General features: G+C 40.0%; 1 protein-coding gene across 1 annotated transcript in view; it reads left to right on the top strand.

Annotated features, from left to right (window-relative positions):
• Kcnh5 (potassium voltage-gated channel subfamily H member 5) overlaps nt 1-19,487 on the top strand; it is a 300,402-nt gene that overhangs the window by 29,102 nt on the left and 251,813 nt on the right. The window contains exons 3-4 of the mRNA XM_006973162.4: nt 8,439-8,545; nt 14,962-15,090. Of these exons, the coding sequence (XP_006973224.1) occupies nt 8,439-8,545; nt 14,962-15,090 (236 nt within the window). The remainder of the gene's footprint in view (nt 1-8,438; nt 8,546-14,961; nt 15,091-19,487) is intronic.

The following is a 19,487-nucleotide window of genomic DNA, read 5'->3' as shown; positions in this document are numbered from 1 at the left end:
CACTCCAAAGTTCAAATGTTATCACCAAGTCTTTTGTACTGCAAGAACGTGGCCATTATACAGGATCAGGCTAGATAGGAGGTTTGCTCCAACCTCGTGGTTCACAGAAGTCGCAGAATACTGGGTATCCTCCTATAAGCTACAGGGACCCGTCTTTTAGCAAACACGGCCCAATGTTTATCCTTGAATGTGGGTAAGCAAGGAAGTAGAGCTGACCTGTGGGCATGTTTTTACACCTCCGATCATTCGAACCAGTCCAATAGTATTCCAGCAATCACATGACCTATTGTAATTTATAATTTCATGCACATTATCCTCTTAATCTTTACCCTTGAGCTATATTATCACTGTCATCATTTTGCTGATGAAGAAACTAAGAGCAGAGAGAAGGGGTCTGGTGACTTGCTTGTTAAATAGAGCTTGCAATTGGCTCTCTAAATGCAGGGGTCCTCTGGTATACCGTGGGTTCTTGGGACCATAGGAGAGATGGGTCACTGCTGTGAAACTGATTCCATTTTCCTTCCAATGAAATAAAATAGAAGTGAGTTGTAATTCCTAAAGGGCAGCTTAGCATTCTGTATGAGTAGAAGTTATATAGCATAATTGGTACTTCTCAAATGTGAGTCCTTTCAAATTCCTTTAACCATTCAATCACTGCATTGAGTTTTGGTCAGCCTAAGTCAGGGCTTGGGAAATTGCAATAAAACGGTCAGCATTTGCAAGTAAAATATGCAAATGAACAAACATGCCCTCTCCACTAACAACATAGCATTGTCCATTCATCAGTATGATCTGGGCAACCTTGAGCAGAAATAGTTTTATATATATGCATAATATAACTGTATATGTTATTTATAATACAGTATTATTATTTTAAAAATGGTATATATTTATTTTATAGTTATATTCCATATTTATATTATAAAATAATTTATAAAATGTATTTTCATAATATATAAATATGTTTTATATATCATACATAAATATATAACATATACATTCATATATAATAATAGCCTTTATAATTGGAGCGGCTATCTCATTATAGTTATATTTGCATTTCTGACAGATAGTGGTGTTGAACTTTTTTTCCCTTCATGTAGCTGTGGATTTTTATTTTTTTGAAAAATGTCTAATTCAGGCCATTTGTTCATTTCCAATTTTTGGTTGAGCATTTAAACTTCTTTATGAATTCTGAATTCTGAATGCAGCAAGCCTTCATCAGATGAAAACCTTTCAGAATCTGCCGCTCTCGTCACGCTGTGGGCTGGCAGGAGCTTCGACTTACTTTTATAGCCTATGCCTTACAGAGTCTCTCACCCTGGCCATGGCCTGCATCGCCATCTTCAAGTGTTTCCTCTCTGTCTTCTGTTTCATAGTTTCCAGTTTCAGACTTAGTCCTTTAGTCCTATTTTCTGTTGATTTGGACACAGGCTGAAAGAAAGGGATGACGTTTCATTCTTCTGCATATGGATATTCAGTTTCCCCTGGATAGTTTACTGTGTATGCTCTCTAATGTGTGTGCGTGTGTGTGTGTGTGTTTATGTGCATATGTGAGTGAGTATGTATGTATGTATGTGCATGAGTGAGTGTGTGTATGTGTATATGAGTGTGCATGAGTGAGTGTGTGTGCATGAGTGAGGGAGTATGAGTGTGTGTGTGTGTGTTTACATGAGTGAGGGAGTATGAATGTGTGTGTGAGTTGTGTGAGTGTGTGTGCATGCATGTTCATGAGTGAGTGTGTGAGTATCTGTGTGTTTTAGCTCCCTGGGTGTAGACAATAGCTATAGGTATGTGGGCTTACTTCTGGAGTCTCTGTTTTCTGCTCCCCGGGTCTGCACATCGGGATTTACGCAGTACCTGTATTATTGTGGCTGCTGTGGTCCTGTACTGTGTATTGCAATCTCTTATTGTAATTGGCTCCAGCTTTTTATTCTTTTATCCTCAAGAACACTTTTTTTTTTTTTTTTTTTTGGTTTTTTTTTCGAGACAGGGTTTCTCTGTGTAGCTTTGCGCCTTTCCTGGAACTCGCTTTGGAGACCAGGCTGGCCTCGAACTCACAGAGATCCGCCTGGCTCTGCCTCCCGAGTGCTGGGATTAAAGGCGTGCGCCACCACCGCCCGGCCTCAAGAACACTTTTAATCCTTGGAGTATTCTGTACTTTCTTATGAATTTGAGGAATTTTTTTTCTTTCTGTGAAGAATGACAGTAGTATTGCGTTAGAAGCCACAATAAAGGTCTATATTTTGTTGAGTAACACGGACATCCACACATTGTTCTAATCCACACACATGTAAGATCTTTTCATTTGTGTGTGTGTGTGTGTGTGTGTGTGTGTCTCCCTCCAATTCTTTATCAGCCTTTTGCAGTTTTCATTGTGGAGGTCATTTTCTCCCTGGAATTAATTTGCTCTCAGATATTTGATTTTCAGTAGCTATTAGAAATGGGCTTGCTTTGTGATTCCTTTCTCAGCCAGTTCATTATGGTGTATAAAATGCTAGTGATATTTCTATATTGGTTTTGTATCCCGAAACTACCAGATTTAGCTGCCTGTCCTGATAGTCTTCTGATGAGGTCTTTGAATGATGGTTTACAAACAGGATGATCTGATTTCTTTCTATTTGGATATCATGTTTTCTTTCTTTGGCCTGATTTCTCTGGCTAAGAATGCCGTACTTTGTGGACTGGGAGGGGTTCAAGTGGACAATGTTGTCCAGATTGTGTATGACATAGTCTCAACATCTCTCCATTCACTATGATAATGCTCTGAGATCATCATCTGTGGCCTTTTTGTGCTGGGCCTTTTTTGTTCTATTCCATTGTTTATCTCTGATACTTCTTTGTTGAGTGTTTATGGGGGCCCTGGATGATCTGCCCATTGATGAAAGTAGGATGTTGCTATCCACAGCTATCAATGTGTTGTAGCTTATTTCTCCCTTTAGATATAACAATATTTTCCTGGTAACATTGAGTATTTTATCTAATTTTGAGATAAGATTACTCTACGTAGCCCTGGTTGTCCTGGAACTTGTTATGTAGACCAGGCTGGCTTAGAATTTACAGAAATCTGCTTGTTTCTGCCTCTTAAGTACTGGGATTAAACATATGTGCCACTATACCTCACCTTAAAAATGAGGTGTTCAATGAAGGGCAAGGGTCGAGAGAAAGAGACCGGGAGATCCCAGCTGGATCAAGAACAGAGAGGGAGAACAAGGAATAGGAGACCATGGTAAATTAAGACCACATGAGAAAAGGAAGAAACAAAGTGCTAAAGAGGCCCACAGAAATCCACAAAGATACCCCCACAAAAGACTGCTGGCAATGGTCGAGAGACAGCCGGGACTGACCTACTCTGGTGATGGCATGGCCAAACACCCTAATAGTTGTGCCAGAAACCCCATCCAAGGACTGAGGAATCTGGATGCAGACATCCATGGCTAGGCCCTGGGTGGAGCGCCGGGAGTCTAATTAGCGAGTAAGAGGAGGCTTTATATGAGCAAGAATTGTTGAAACCAAGGTTGGATAAAGCACAGGGACAAATAGCCAAACAAATGGAAACACATGAACTATGAAACAAAGGCTGAGGGGCCCCCAACTGGATCAGGCCCTCTGAATAGGTGAGACAGTTGATTGGCTTGATCTGTTTGGGAGGCATCTAGGCAGTGGTACCAGGTCCTGTGCTCATTGCATGAGTTAGCTGTTTGAAACCTGGGACTTATGCAGGGACGCTTGGCTCAGTCTGGGAGGAGGGGACTGGACCTACCTGGACTGAGTCTATCAGTTTGATCTCAGTCCTCGGGGGAGGCTTTGCCCTGGAGGAGGTGGGAATGGGGGGTGGGCTGGGGGAAAGGGGAGGGGGGCAGGAAGGGAGAGAACAAGGGAATCTGTGGCTGTTATGTAGAACTGAATGGTATTGTAAAATAAAATAAAAGGGAAAAAATGAGGTGTTCTAGCATTAGTTAGATATATATATTATCGCCCATTGAGTAGATTCCTTTCGTTAGCACATAGTTACCACCTGTCCATGTCTTTCTACCATTTTTGGTTTACAGTCTACTTGTTAACTCTTGCTTGCTTGATCGGGAGTGACTTTTCCACTCTGTCAGTTTCTGTGTTTGTGTATCCTCAATGGTGAAGACTCAGGTACCACTTGTAGGCAGCATGATGGGCCTTGCTTTTTAGTCCATTCAGCCAATATTCATCCAAGGTTCTTAGTGTTATGTATAGAACTATTTGTGTCATTTTGTTCATTTCTGGTTACAAATAGCCACATTCTAGTCAAGCTCAGGGCTTTTTCTTTGTTGCTCTCTGTATGGGTGAGATCCCATTCTCTTGATCTTTTATGTAAGTGTTCTACTAGAAGGTTTTAGTCTTTTGTATCTCATCACAGGGGTATCTATTGTTCTTTTGTTTTTTCACCCTCAGGTGTAGTTTCTCTTGAGCATATTTTTTAAGTTGTTCTAGGGATGATGGATTCCCTAATTTTTATCTTGGACTGTTGTCTGGGACATTATTGTAGCTCTCCTTTGTTCTTCCATAGCATCTCTTAGTATACTAGTCTACATTAACAATCTTTTTCCCTCTCCATAACTTTTAATATGGTGTCATAGTCTCTTGTAGTCCATTAGTTTTCTGTTGAAAAAAATCTCCCATGAATTTAATGGGGGTGATGTTAAGTGTGAATGAATGAATGATTTTTTTTGGAAGTTTGCCTATGAAATACAGTGATGAGGACATGTTGAGTCCAATCTATTTGGGGTCTTTTGGGCTTCCTGGCCCTCCTCTATACCTTTGTTTCTCTAAGCTTAAGAAAGTTATCAGATTTTCTTTGTCAGTATGGAAGTTTCATTTTCTGTTCTCTTCATTTGGATAAGTTTTCATGTAGCCCAGCATGACCTTGAACTCATCATGTAACCAAGGGTGACCTTGAACTTTAGATCCTTCTGTTTCTGCCTTCTGGTTCTGGAATTCCAGACATGTTCCACCATGTCCTATTTTTATGGAGTGCTGGAGATCAAACCCAGGGCTCTGTCTACATTAGGGATGTACTCTACCAACTGAACTACATTCCCAATCCCTAGTATGGAGCTTACCAAAGCCTGAAAACTACCATATTCCTGAGCTACACCACTCCTGGTTATTCACCCAGAGGACTCTGAGCCCCACCATGGAGATACTTGCCCATCCATGGTCATTGCTGCACGGTTCACAGTAGCTGAGTAATGAAACCAGCCTCGATGTCTATCGGTAGATGAATGGGTAAAGAAAATGTGGTACTTACACTCAATGGGATCTTAGTCAGCCATAAAGAAAAATGAAATTGTGACATATTCAGGAAAATGAATGGGACTGGGACTCGTTTGTTATGTGAATAGGTTTTCTGTGCTTTCTCCTTTCCTTACCTCCTGGAAAGGTCAGACTTTGAACATTTGTTCATTTACACATGTCTCATCAGTCTTGGAAACTTTCTTTGTTCTTTCTAATGATTTTTCCCTTTTATTTCTTCAGTGTAGCAGTGGTACTTCAAAAGGTCTGTCTTTAAGTTCAGACATTTTTCTGCTTGATCTATCTTGTCGTAGAGGCTCTTGTTCACATCTTTTATTTGACTCACTTCATTCTTCATGCCCAAAGTTTATAGTTGGTTCCTTTTTATGATCTCTCTCTTTGCTGAATTTCTTATTCATTTCATTAATTGGTTTCCTTGTTTCACAGAATTTTTAAATTCTCTTCTATGTCATTGAATGCACTTCAAATTGTTCTTTGGAATTCTTGCTCAGACTTTTTGTCTATTTCCCTATCTCTGGAAAGTAACTTTTCTCTTTTAGCTCTATCATGTTACCTTGCTTTTTCAGACTTCATGTTTCCTTATGCTGATATTTGCCATGTCTTATGGATCAGTTGTCTCCACTACTGAGTGACTTTCATATTTGAAGAATTTCTTTTGACTCTGTCTGATTAGTAGGGTGTATTGGTTTTGGTTCAAGTTGGCCACTGCAGTTATGGTCTCCAAATAATTTCAACTGTAGTCAATGGCTGCGAGAGCAGTTCCTGGGAAGCAGGGTCATAAAGACTGTTGCTCTTTGCAGGGTGGAGCTATTCTAGCAGCCTACGAGAGTATGGTACATAGGGATGAGTGCTTACCTAGTGGGCTCAGGCAAGTGTAATGCAGCACACATGCAAAATATGAGGACTGTGTGTCATTTTCTGTGGACCATATTCCAATGAAGCCAGGTTAGAGGGTCCCCAGGCATGTGTGGTATGGTTCCCATGGCAGAGGGGGCAGGGCTTCTGTGTAGTACCAAGTGCATCTGTTAAGTCTCCAGCAGAAATGTGGAGGTAGAGCCACTTTAGCATCCTGAGAGGAAGTTGCACAAGAAGTCAGGTAGGGGGAAGGGAAGGGATGTGCAACAGCAGCCCAGGTAGGAGAGGGTGTGCTTCGTGACCTGAGTATCCTCATCTGTCTAGAGCAGGGTAGTACCATGTCCTCCCTGAGGTCTCAGGGAGGCTACAGGATTGCTCCCCAGCAAAAATTTAGGGTGCCAGTATGGACTTTTGGGGGTCTCCTGCATATTTTTTCATTGTGGCAGAGCTTTTCAAGTATTAAATTGGTCTTGACCTGGGTAATGGACAGTTGATAGAAGGCTTTGTTCCCTTCTTTACTTGACTGTGTGCAGCCCTCATGCCCCACCTTATTTCCAGTTCATTCATTCTGCATTCTAGCTCTCTCCTGTGAACACTGAATAGTAGCTGTTCTTACCTCCTTTTATCCTTTCCTTCCTTTGTGGTCTCTTCTGTGGCCACTCGCCAGTCATCTTGCCATGGACTTTCTTCTACCATTCACAGCAGACAGCTTTTGTGGCATGTAGAAGCTCACTCCGCAATTCTGTGTTTACTTTGCATATTCTAGCCATATCACCATGTATCTGCTCTAGACACCAGCTTTAGAATTCTTCTGTGGGATACACTTATTTATGAACCATTTTCCTTGGTTTTGTTGATGGTCAGGAAATCCCTCGGAAGATCTGTACAATCTCTCAACTGGCAGCCACATTCCCATGGCCCCCTCTGTCTTCTGTAACTTCACTCCCCCCCCCCACAATTATTATCCTTTGTTTCTTTGGTAGAATTTAGTATTTACTGTCTAGTCTCTACTTCCTATTGTCCGTTTTTAAAAAATGCTGCATGGGAGTGTCACGAGAGACAAGAAGGTAGTGCAGCTACATGCCTCTCCACTTGTGGGAACTAAGTAGCAGATGCAGTCAGTGATATTAACAGGCTCTGAAGGAGATGGTGTATTTGATTATGGCTCTAGATTGGCAGCTGTCATCAACAATAATTCCCTTTTATCCTTGGGAGGGATGTTGCAGGACACCTCCCTAGTAGATTCTGGAAGTAGTGATAGGGTCAGACACTGCCTAGCTTGTTTTCTCCTATACATATATACCTATTGTAATATTCAATTCATAAATTATAAATAATAAGATATTAGCAATAATAATAATCACCACAAAAAACAATTCTAATAATGCATTATGGTAGAACATGGCCACTCTCAAAAATGCATATTTAAAATTTGTTCTTTTAGTTTTCGACTAAAGAAGTATTTTATGACTTCTCTTTAGAAAGTTTGAATTTTCAAAGTCATTATTATTGTATTTTGGATTTATTAAGTAAAATTATTATATTATTAAGTAAAATAATTTTTACTAGACTATACACACTAAAGTGGCTGATTTGCAAACTGAAACATGGGTTGGAGACCAGTTGGGGAGCATGTAGAGTGTATGGACACCTATAGATTTTGAATACCCTGAGTAGGTGGTGGGGGTTTACATGCCTGGGCGGGGGCATGGAGCAAGATTGCAAGAGCTTTCATGATGTTGTTCACAACGACACATGATTTATTCGAGAATTTGTAATTTGGATCATGCTTGACCATTGGAAACCAGAGAAAGTAAAACAATGGATAAGGGAGGGGGGGAGTGAGGCTGTCGGGTACCTGTCAGTGGTTTGTACTTCATGCAGTGACAGTCAGCATACCATGATCCCTGAGATCTGAGCAGTGCTGGTGTGAAACGTGTTTGCTAGAACCATGGTGACTGAAATTTGTGCGTACAGAAACTGAAGGAACTATTCTCTCTCTGCTTCTCTATTTCTCCAGACACATGAAATAGCTTCTAAAGCTGTCAGCAAGACATTTTAGCAGCAGTGATTAAAAAACATGGCTTAACATTTTACTGCCTATATGTATCCTGCCACAGGTTGCAAACCTTTAATGTATACAAAAATTTTGCTGAAATAATGGTTTATGTATTTTAGTTCATTGTACGGGGACATAATTTTAGGCAAAATGAAATACTTAATTGTAGACAATGATGTGATTTTATGCAATAGCTTAAAAGTGATACAAAAAAATGAAATGGATTTTTGTCTTCCAGTTTCATGTATGGAGAACTGACCGACAAGAAGACCATTGAGAAAGTCAGGCAGACCTTTGACAACTACGAGTCAAACTGTTTTGAAGTTCTTCTGTACAAAAAAAACCGTAGGTATTTCTGTTATCAATAAGATGAGCGAGGCCTTTCTGAATGTTATAGTTTAGGAAATGGTAGCTGAGCAACAAGGTACAGAAGATACAATGTGCTGGTACTGCTCTTGGTATAGGGGGAGAGGTTACTGGTGAAATTAGATAGACAAATTCATAAATATTTCTTCCTATGAAAAGATCCTCTCAAAGAATGGAAACAAATATAGTATATATTATTTTACTTTTACAAATAAATTTTATTAATTAATTAATTATTTTTTGAGACAGGGTTTCTTTTGGAGCCTGTTCTGGAACTCACTTTGTAGACCAGGCTAGACTCGAACTCACAGAGATTCACCTGCCTCTGCCTCCTGAGTGCTGGGATTAAAGGAATGTGCCACCACCACCTGGCAATTTATTTTATTTTTATTTAATTAAAATATATTATTTGTATGAATGTTTTGCTTGTATGTATGTATGTGTACAATGTGTGTGCTTGGTGCTAGCCAAGGTCAGAAGAAGGTGTCAGAACTCCAAGGACTGACATTGCAGAGGCAGAGGGTTGTGAGCCGCTGTGTGCATGCTGGGAACTGAAAGCAAATCCTCCGTAAGAGCAACAGGAGCTCTTAACCACTGAGCCACCTCTCCAGCCCCACATTTTTATTTTCGACATCATGGTTGTCCATATTGATTGGATACAAAGTGACATTATGATTTAGAAATATAATATGAATACTTAAACAAATAGCATTCAATATTTCAAATATTTACTTTATGTGATGGGAACATTGGAAATCACTCTCTTGGCAACTTTGGCGTCTGCAGTACGCAGTTATTATTAACCGTATTCACCATGCTGTGCAATCCATCTCACAACTAGACAGAGAAACTTTTCTCATGTGTCACACAGTCTTTGTATAACTAGATCATCTTTTCTTCATTCCTATCCCAACACTGCAGCTGAGAACCTCTGCTGTCTAATCTGTGTTTAATTAACTAAGTTCCACTTCAAATGAGTATATGTTTTCTATTGGTCTTCCATGTCTGGCTTATTTTACTTAGTCCTTACAATCTTTTATTCCTTCTGTGATGTTACAAATACTATAAACTCTCTCTCTCTCTCTCTCTCTCTCTCTCTCTCTCTCTTTCATATTGCATATGCATGTGTGTACATGTGTACATTTAAAATGGAGGCCAGAGGAAGACATTAGGTATCTTCTTCTATAATCTTCTGCTCTATCCCCTTGAGACAAGGCCTCTTACTTCCTGTTTTTCAGATACACCAACCAGTCTGCAAGCCCTATCCATCCGTTGATCTCTGGCCCCTTTCTTCTCCCCTGTTTCTACCAGTGCTGGGGTTAGAAGCATGCACAATCTTGCTTGGTTTTTTATGTGGGTTCAGAAGTCCAAACTCAGGCCCTTATGCTTACTCAGCAAGCATTCCTATCTACTGAGTCATCTCCCCAGCCCAAGAAATTCCTTCAAATGCAGAGCATCATTCCATTTTGTATACACATTTCATTTGTTTCATTAGCTCATCTGTTAATGGACAGTCAGGTCAATTATAAAATTGGCCATTGTGAATGGCAGGGCAGTGAACACGAGAGTGCACATATCCCTTTGTCTCTCAGATTTCAAATCTTTGGGGTAAATATCCAGCAGTGGGATTGCTATAACATATGGTGAGTCTGAATTAAAAATTTTAAATTAATTTCTAAGTGGGTTTTCTATAGGGTTTGTACTAATGTGTGTTCACAACTATGGTATTACAGGATTCGCGTTTTATGGTTACTATACAAATGTCACTGGGGTGGATATGTGGTTATTTGAGGTCAGTCTTTACAAATATAACCTTTAGCTGGAGGCTGATGGTTGTCCGTGGAAGAGTGATGGGCATAGGCATCACCCTCTGAACGGGCCATTCACATCTGGTAAAGTCTGCTGATTGTTGTGACTATTCTCTAGGATTAGAACTGGACATAGTCAATTGCCAAACGTGTCATCACATAGAACCTCATGGACGGCACCTGTTTGGGAGGTTAAAACAACAATTAACCAACCATCCACCCACCCACCACTACCATCAAGCCTCAGTGCATGTCTCCAACCATCAAGCCTTCTTATTAACATGGTTTCATTGCATGGTCAAGTGAACTGCATTTCTTTTCGCTGCTTTCTCAATTTTTTTTCTTCTTGATATGAAGAGTCTCTTCATGATCATTAACCAAGAAGCCATCTCCAAATTACATCTGTATGCAAAGGAAAAACCAGTTTCTCTGATGGAGTCTCACAGGGTATATTAACCACACTTAAGGGCAAGGCCCATGCCTAGTAGTAGACAGCCAACACAAAACAAACTCAGTGGTATTTTGTTGTTGTTGTTGTTGTTGACTTTTGGCCTCATATGACTTTGTTTGGGCCTTTTTACTGGCCTTTTGCTTGTGTATTATGATTTCTGACTTTGTGTTTTTAGTGGGTTTATTTGTGTGTATGTATGTGTGTGTTTCTTGTGCTTTTATTCTTCTTTTTTAAAAAACTCTGGGCTTGGGTGTTTTTTTATGTGTTTGTTTGTTTATTTGCTTATTTGTTTTGTTTTCTGGAGAGAGAGAGAGAGAGAGAGAGAGAGAGAGAGAGAGAGAGAGAGAGAGAGAGAGAGAGAGAGAGAATGAGAATGAGAATGAGAATGGAGAAATGGAGTTGGGTGGGTATGGAGGTGAAGGGAATCTGGGAGGAGTTGAGAGAGGAGAAACTGAGATCAGAATATATTGTAAAAAATTTGTTTTCAATAAAATGTATATTAAAAATTGTGTGTGATTGTGTGTGATTTTGTGTGTGTGTGTGTGTGTATGTGTGTGTGTGTGTGTGTGTTGCTTTCATGGTAAATGGTGACAAAATCCATTCTCATCTTCAGTGGTTACTATAGTCTCCTTAAGTGGGAGAGGCACCCAAAGCTCAGCAGAACACATTTTTTTCTAGGTTCAGTGTATGTTGGATCTTTTGGTGCACAATTTTTCCTTCCATTTCTTTCAGTCTGTTATTCTTTACGGAATATGTGGAATTAAAATTAGATTTTCTTTTTTAGTACTAGACCTACAAAAGGATAACAACAGCCACAGACATTGCCTCAGAGCAGTGCACTGGGTGACAGGAACATTGTCTTGCGTGGTTTTACCTATCAAAACTTGAATCTTTTCATCTTGCAGTTTAGAATCAAGGCCGAAGAGATGTTTCTGTTTAGGGTCACACTCAGCGGCCGCCTGGTCACACAGAAAACAATCGGTTCTGAATGATGTGCTCGTCCTGCTGTAGAGGCTGTAGACACTTTTCGGGTCTTCTTCCCTCAGGCTCCAAGGTTTAGTCATGATTCATAGGAAGCCCAGAATGTCCAAGCCCCTTCATTTCCGTATAGATCTGTTAGTCCTGGGATGACTTGGCCCAAGTTTAGCAAATAACTGAAGAACACTTATCACTAAGACTATTTCCCTTGGCACTTAAGCCGAATTAACAAATAAATATCTGCTTGAATTTTCAGACATCATAGCCAAGTCCACAGTTTGAGTTTGTCAGTCGTACCTTAAGGGGATTCTGTTTTGTTTATTTACTTTAAAACATATTGGTAATAACTTGAAATTTGCATTTTTATAATTCTCCTTCTGGGATAGTTTAGATATTTTACATTGTGCTCATGGCTTGAAATTATTATATGACTTTCGTTCAAGTCTGGCTGGCTCTCTGAAGGGAACAGTTTATTGATGTATAAGTGTCTGCATAAAGCTGTTAAGAGGGGCTCCACAGCTTTGTAGACTACAGCTCCTGTTCTCCTCCCTGGGCTCTCTGCATCCATCTTTATTTTTTACTTTCCTTTAATAGAAAGAATAGGCATTCTATAGGCATTAGGGTAGCATACAGGTATTTTAGCCAACTTTAAAGAAAATTTGTAAGAGGTCATCTGAACATAGCTTTTGCATATCAAGCTGGAAAGAGTGCATTTTGTGACTTTGAAAAATGTAAGACAGGGAAATTGACATATCTGTAGAAGACCGTTTGGGGAAGCCTGAATGCCAAGCCCCTCAAGACTCCCATCATGTGATTAGGTTAGGTTAAACACCATTTTGCCAATGGAGAAGTTGAGGTTTCTGATTTTTTTGGTCGGGGGTTGGCACTTCAGTTTGTACCTTTTTTAAAATTTCTTCCTATCTACTGTCCTTATTAAAGGAGGATTTGCTGCTCTGGGGAAGTTTAGAATCTCTGGAGCATGGAGAGAACCTAGAGGCATGTTTCTAGTGACCAGTGGCCAGGCCCTGCTCTGAATGTCCCTCTGTCCATCCTTCTCAGACTCCCTTTCCATCTGACCCTTAACACCAGGATGTAAAGAATATTTCACCAGCTACTTGAAATTATTTGCCTGTGCTGGGAAGTCTGAGCCTAGGAGCTGGAAAATTCTACCTTGATATTGGGAAGTAGCTTTTCAGACTGTCCTGTCTCTGCCAGAATCTGGAAAGTGCCTGTTTCCATGGATGTGGCAACAGCTCTTTTTGTTCAGGTTTCTAGCAGGCCCTGGAAAAAAACAAAAGGATTTTCAGTGCCCCTTTCTCTTTGTTTATGACCCTTCTGCCTCTAGCTCACTGTGTTGGAACAGCCTCAGGCCATGAACACAACAGCGTCTGGCCATGGTTATCTGTAAAGCTGCATGTCACTCACAGTTTTGATATACAGTGTAAAACAAGGAACAGGAAACAGGGAGCAAGCCTGGCTGGGAGGCGATGTGATTGTTTTCCATGGTCCTTTCTCATTCTGCAATCATCTTTGAAAAGGCTATGTCCCTCTGTGGGCCTGCCATGGCCACAAGAGACTCAATGGCCAGAGCTGAACATCCCCTTATAAATCTCTCTGCAATGTTCTGGTTTCTTTAGCCTGCAAAGAACTCATGTCTAAATGACAAGTTAGCCCTTGCATGACTTAGAGAGAGTCTCCAAGTTTAGCTGATAATTTAAGAGCACTGTTATTACACTGATGTTTAAACAGAAATGGTAGTGGCTTTAGGTGATACAGCTTTGGACCCAGGCATGAAGGAGCTTGTTATTTGGTTTTCACTTGGGGCCACTAAGATACTGTTAGCTCTCACCTCCAGCAGCTGCACATCCACTCTCCAGATCCTAAACCTGACAAAAAACCCCTCTGTTCCTAAGAAGGAATATTTTGAAGGGCTTTATTTATGTCTGGTAAAAATATGATGGAAAATGCGTTTTTAAAAATGATTTTTTTTATTGATGTGTTGCCACTTCGTGGATAATTATTCTCCTGAGGGTATTTCTCATGCCTTCATCTATTCCTTCTTTGCAATATGTCAGTCCCTGGTCTGTCCAGATCCTGAGCGTTAAACCCTGAAACCCTCATCCCTCTGGAGAGTGCAGTGGCTCTTCTTTGAAGAAGGATGTGGCAGAGCTGAGCCTCACGGGGCCGGAGGCAGTGGCTCTGGCCGACACCCGAGATTCTCAAGCTGTGGATACCTGTGCTGTTTTTCTTTCCCTTTTAAGATTGCCCTGAAGGTTTCAGGGTGCACTCTGCATGCAACAGGTATCAACTCTTGTTGATGTCTTCTGTGATTGGGGACACAGTCAAAGCCACCGAGGTGTCACAGAAGTCCATCTGACTGAGAGAGAGCCTTGGGATAGAAGCAGCATTTCAGGGGCTTGTCCAGGAGCCAGGCTTGTCAGGGCAGCAGGTATTGCTGTTAATTGGAAACACTTGTCAAAGTGACAAGACCAGAGCGGCCTGTAGGAGTGATCACACTCAGCGAGTCTGTCAGAATGAAGTCTGGGAGAGCAACAGAGATCTCGGGACCCAGACCTAATGGCGACACTGGTTTTACTTCAGCAGTAAGAATGCCTTTGTGTACACAAGTTGGGAAGTGAACCGGTACTTTCCTTTAGAACGTTCATATTTTGGGCTAAAAATACACTGGTCAAATTTGAACAACTGGTAGCTGATACAGAGTCAAATGGTTTTTTGCTTCTTTTGTTATTTCATTTTATGTTGAGAATTAAACCCAAGGCCTTGTGCATGCACGACAAGTTTTCCATCACTGAACTTTATTCCCAGCCCTTGGAAGTTTTTTAAATTTAAATTTTAATTATTCTTTTGAGATAGCATCTTACTAAGTTGCCCAACGTGGCCTTGAGCTCATTCTGTAGTCTATGCTAACTCTGAATTTGTGATCCCCCTGCCTCAGCCTCCTGAGTAGCTGGCATTATAGGCCTGTACCCGTAACTCTGGTTAAAGTATTTTTTTTTTTAAATTTTGTTTATGCATCAAAACTATTGTTTTGATGCAGAGGCAGCAGAAGCAAGGGGTGGGTGGGGGCAGGGGAGCTAAGCCTTGCTGTGGCCCGCTGACACTCCCTTGTCCTCTTGCTCCCTCATTCTCCATGACAGGAACTCCGGTCTGGTTCTACATGCAAATCGCGCCGATAAGAAATGAGCATGAGAAAGTGGTCTTGTTCCTGTGTACGTTCAAGGATATTACACTGTTCAAACAGCCAATAGAGGATGACTCAACTAAAGGTAATTTCCCCAAGAGAGTGTCTCTACCTAAGAAGCTGGTGGCCTTTTATCTGCCACGTCATCTTATGGCCCTTTGTCTGTTCAACCGTCATCCTAGTGAGAAGTTGGAAGGAATTCCACAGAGTACGGTTAATTTGGGAGCAGCCTAATTGGCATTTCAACACCCTGTACCCTGTGAGCTTTAGCATGAAAGATTACACCTAGCCAGGACTGCCTTCACTGAGCTCCTACCAGAGAGCTGTTCATAATTTGATGGAGTTTTGGTCAACTGATTGAGTTTTACCGGCTGATTACTTTCAGCTTCTATTTATTCAGTTGTGTGTTCTCTTGAGTGGAAGTTGTATAATTTTGTCATAAAGAGAATGGCTGGCACAGTGCAAGCCTCCCAAGCAGAGCATTATTGACTGCAGCATCCAGAGATGTGGCTACGGAAACCTAGAGTGCTCTTACCTCTTTCCAATGTAATTTATTCCCAATTTATTTTCTCCATTTGGCTTTAAATTAGAAGTGGGTGTCATATAAATGAAGACTTTAGAATTCATTTAGAAACAGGTTTTTATGAAATGTTATTTTTTAAGAACCTCTTAGGAGACCAAAAGGAAATGCCTGCCTTTATGCGTTTGGCAAACATTCCCTTCTCTTCCCTTCCTTCTTAAAAAAAAAAAAAAAAAAAAAAAAAAAAACCAGCACAGAGATTTAAGCTTTCCAATTGAAACTATAATTACAGAAAATGGCATCATTTTATCCTTTGCAGGTGAGTCTAAATACACGTCTCTATCTATTCACTTGTTTTGTTAGTATCAAATTAAAAAGAGAAACTTTACAATGTGCCAACTATTGAAAATAGGACCAAACAAATTAATTTATATGTGTCTCTGAAATTTGAGACTCAGTGAAATCACTTTCTGGAAGATTAAGTAAAATACCTACTTTAGGGCTCAGATCTCCCACCCCCTCTATCATCTGATTGTGTAACTCAGGCTGACCTGCAGCTCAGTATTTCTCCTGCCTCAGTCTTTCAAATGCTGGAATTACAGGCACGCACCATCACACCCAGCTAATGCTACTTTTAAAACATACTAAAACATATTTCTAATCATCTTGGCATTGACTGTTGACTTATTTCTTTGACACTTTATGATGTTTCGGACAAGGTCTAGAAAAGGCACCCTTTTCTTAGTTGTACATGGAACACTTACCAGGTATACTATATTCTGAGTCACAAAAATTTTGACCAATTTAAACCTTTGAGAAATGGGTCTCAGGCCATAATGGAATTAAATTAGAAATCAATAACTGAAAGATGCATGGAAAAATCCACCAATTTGGGAATTAAACAACACATTTCTAAATAATCCATCAGCCAAAAAAATCTTGTTACAAATATTTTGAACAAAATGAAAATTTACCTTTTTCAAATTTTTGGAAGAGAGTAAAGGTGATATGTAATGTAATATATAATATTAGATGCACATATTATAAAAGAAAATGACTGAAATATATAATATTAGATGCATAGATTTCAAAAGAAAATGACTGAAAACCCCCCAGTAACTTAGTTTCCATCATAAACCATATGGGAGAAATCACTGTAAAACAGGACAACTTTAGGAGAAAACCCACCAAAACTCAACAATAATTATAATAATTAAAATACAATTATAGTCAATAAATCTCTACTTCTGATAACCAAGAAAGAAGGGGAGGACACAGATTACCAAGACTGGAAATGAAGGTCATCCACCTCCACTCATGCTGTGGCTATTGAAGCCTAGACAATGATCACCCTGTGGTTACCACTGATGACTTATAGGATAGAGACCAATCTCTCCAAATTCACTTGGGGAGGGGAGAAACAGAAAACCTTACCTGCATCACCATTAAATCCTTAAGCAGTAAAGAGTAATTGACCAAAACCAAGGAAATAGAAAGTGTGAATAGTTTTATCAGGAGACCATAATAAACACTGAAGGAAGATATTTTTTTCCTTCTTCAGGATTTCACACACGTATATAGTGAAATACGATCATTGCCGCCCTTAGTCCCCTCTGTAAGTTCCCCTCCCCTTCCTAAAAATGTCCCCCTCCATGCTCAGCCGTAAATGGGCCATCTTTATCAACCTCCCAAACCATCAAGGCTCAAGGAACATTATGGAAGTGGAGGCAAAAAGAACGTAAGGGCTGGAGGGTGGGGAGGAGGCCTGGGAAGTGCCGTCTTCTGGACATAGCACAGCTGGTGTCCACATGAACTCACAGCGCCTGTGATTGCCTGCACAAGACCTGCATGTTCAAGTCCCTTCCAGAATGCAGAAACAGAGGGAAGTCTCCCAACTCAAGTGATGAGACCAGTACCACTCTGATACAAAACCCTGCAAAAATATTACAGAAAAGAGAAATAATAGATGAGTTCTTACTCTCTACATAAAATATTCCATAAAACTGAATTCATAAAATATAAGAAAGGTTACACATGACAACCAAATGAATACAGTCTTCAGGAAACAATTCCCCCAATCCACCCTATCAATGAGGTGGTAAAGAAAGAGCCTATGTTCCCATCAGTCGGCATAAAGAAAGCTTTGAAAAAAATTCAACATTCATTCATGATTCAAAATCCCCAGAAATGTAGGCATAGGGGGGGATGATCTTCCCTTTTTTTTTTTATAAGAAACATCTGTGAAAACCTTAATATTAACAGTGAACTGTATCTTTGCCTGAAGTATTAAAATAAAAAGATAAAATAATTGATATGTGATTGGTGACCTAAAACACTCTTCAAACGAATTTTGGTGCCTTTACCATGAATAGCAGTCAACTTGAGTGAAGAGTTTTTGTATCATATTTTTACCTTTAGATATACATGTATTTATATTAGAGGAATTTTTTTCTGATTTACTATTTGTAATTTTATGAGACACTTGAAACCGGCCAAGGAAAGGGCATGATTTTCCCACCATTTTGACTTGCTGAACATTAATGGTAGTTAGTAACTTTGTATTTATGGAAACTGGAAGTTGACAGCATTCTGCTGGGAATCGGGGCCGGAGGCATGTGTTGATACTTCAAGAGCTGACTTTTATCTCTGAACTTAATGCTTCTCCACTCTTCTGTTCTCACCTCTATCACTCTGCATCCCCGTGTAAGTATCACAGAATGCTTGTAAGGCGCGGTCTCTTTTGAGTTGAACTGTCTGCTTTTATAAATTATTTTGAATAACAGCAGACAAGTCAGGCCACTTGACTGTTGAACAGCGAGTTCAATAAGTATGCAAATCAAAATCCTGTGAACATCATTGGTATAAAATATCTCTTTCTAGTGCCAGGAATTCTAGAAGATGGGCTAATTTGAAAATAATTTTTGTTCTGAAACTCTTGTATGCCTTCCCTATACATAACAGATTACTGAAAAAGCATTGCATAATGCAGTTATGAATGCTGCATATGAACTACTTTCTATTATTCATGTGAACTGTACATTGAACATGAAAAATTCAAAAGACATGAAATATTTATACCATTAAGCCATCATCCTACTGTATCTTTGAAGCTAGTGATATAGGAACAGGGGAGTGTTTTTGGAGGCCTAGTAAAATAGTGTGTTTTTCAATTTTTAAAGACAAATAAGAACAAATGATTCTTTTGGATAAATGGCACATGTAATCTCATTATAATACCACAATATCAAATTGAATAAGAAAATTGTGATGTCGCCCTTGATCAAGCCTTTGGCCTTCCAGTTACTTAATATAAACTTTTTCATGATTCCTATAAAAATATCCTATTCTACTAACCTTACTTTTATCTGTTTTTTTTCCCCCCAACAAATGTTGAACTGAGAGTATTCCTGGGGATACAGAAGTGGCCCTTTCTCTGGTATTCCAGGGGAAGACTAAGACGTTAATAGTAGAAGCTTTGTTCTAAGTGTTCTTGGTGAGCAGCTGAGTGTGAGGAAGGTAAATGTGAGAGGAGTTAAGAGAGTGAGGCAGTGATTAGACAAGGGAGACACAGGACCGCTGGGCAGCATGGAGGTCTTCTGAGGCTCTTGGTCCAGAGTTTCACTAGCATCCATAACCATCATTCTGTTCTCCACTTTCGTCCAGTCAGAGAGATGGAGATGAGCAGGGGGTAAAATGTTGGATTTATCTGAAGTTCAGTTTTGATTAGGTGCAAGAGAAAGAATCTAAGAAAGGACTATTGATTAGATAAAGGCTTATGTCCTTCAAAGATTTGCAAATGTGTTGGTTTGCATTCATATCAATCTCCTGTTTCTATTGGCATTCCACCCCCCCAAAACCCAGACATATAGTGGAAAGACTTGAAGGCACAGACTCTGAACTTTGCTTCTGAATCATCTCAGACAGTGGCCATGACAGTTATGGCTGCAGTGATTGAGTGAAAC

This window comes from Peromyscus maniculatus, chromosome 14, assembly GCF_049852395.1.
Source record: "Peromyscus maniculatus bairdii isolate BWxNUB_F1_BW_parent chromosome 14, HU_Pman_BW_mat_3.1, whole genome shotgun sequence".
Classification (NCBI taxonomy): Eukaryota; Metazoa; Chordata; class Mammalia; order Rodentia; family Cricetidae; genus Peromyscus; species Peromyscus maniculatus.
This window is presented reverse-complemented; position numbering and strand designations above follow the sequence as displayed.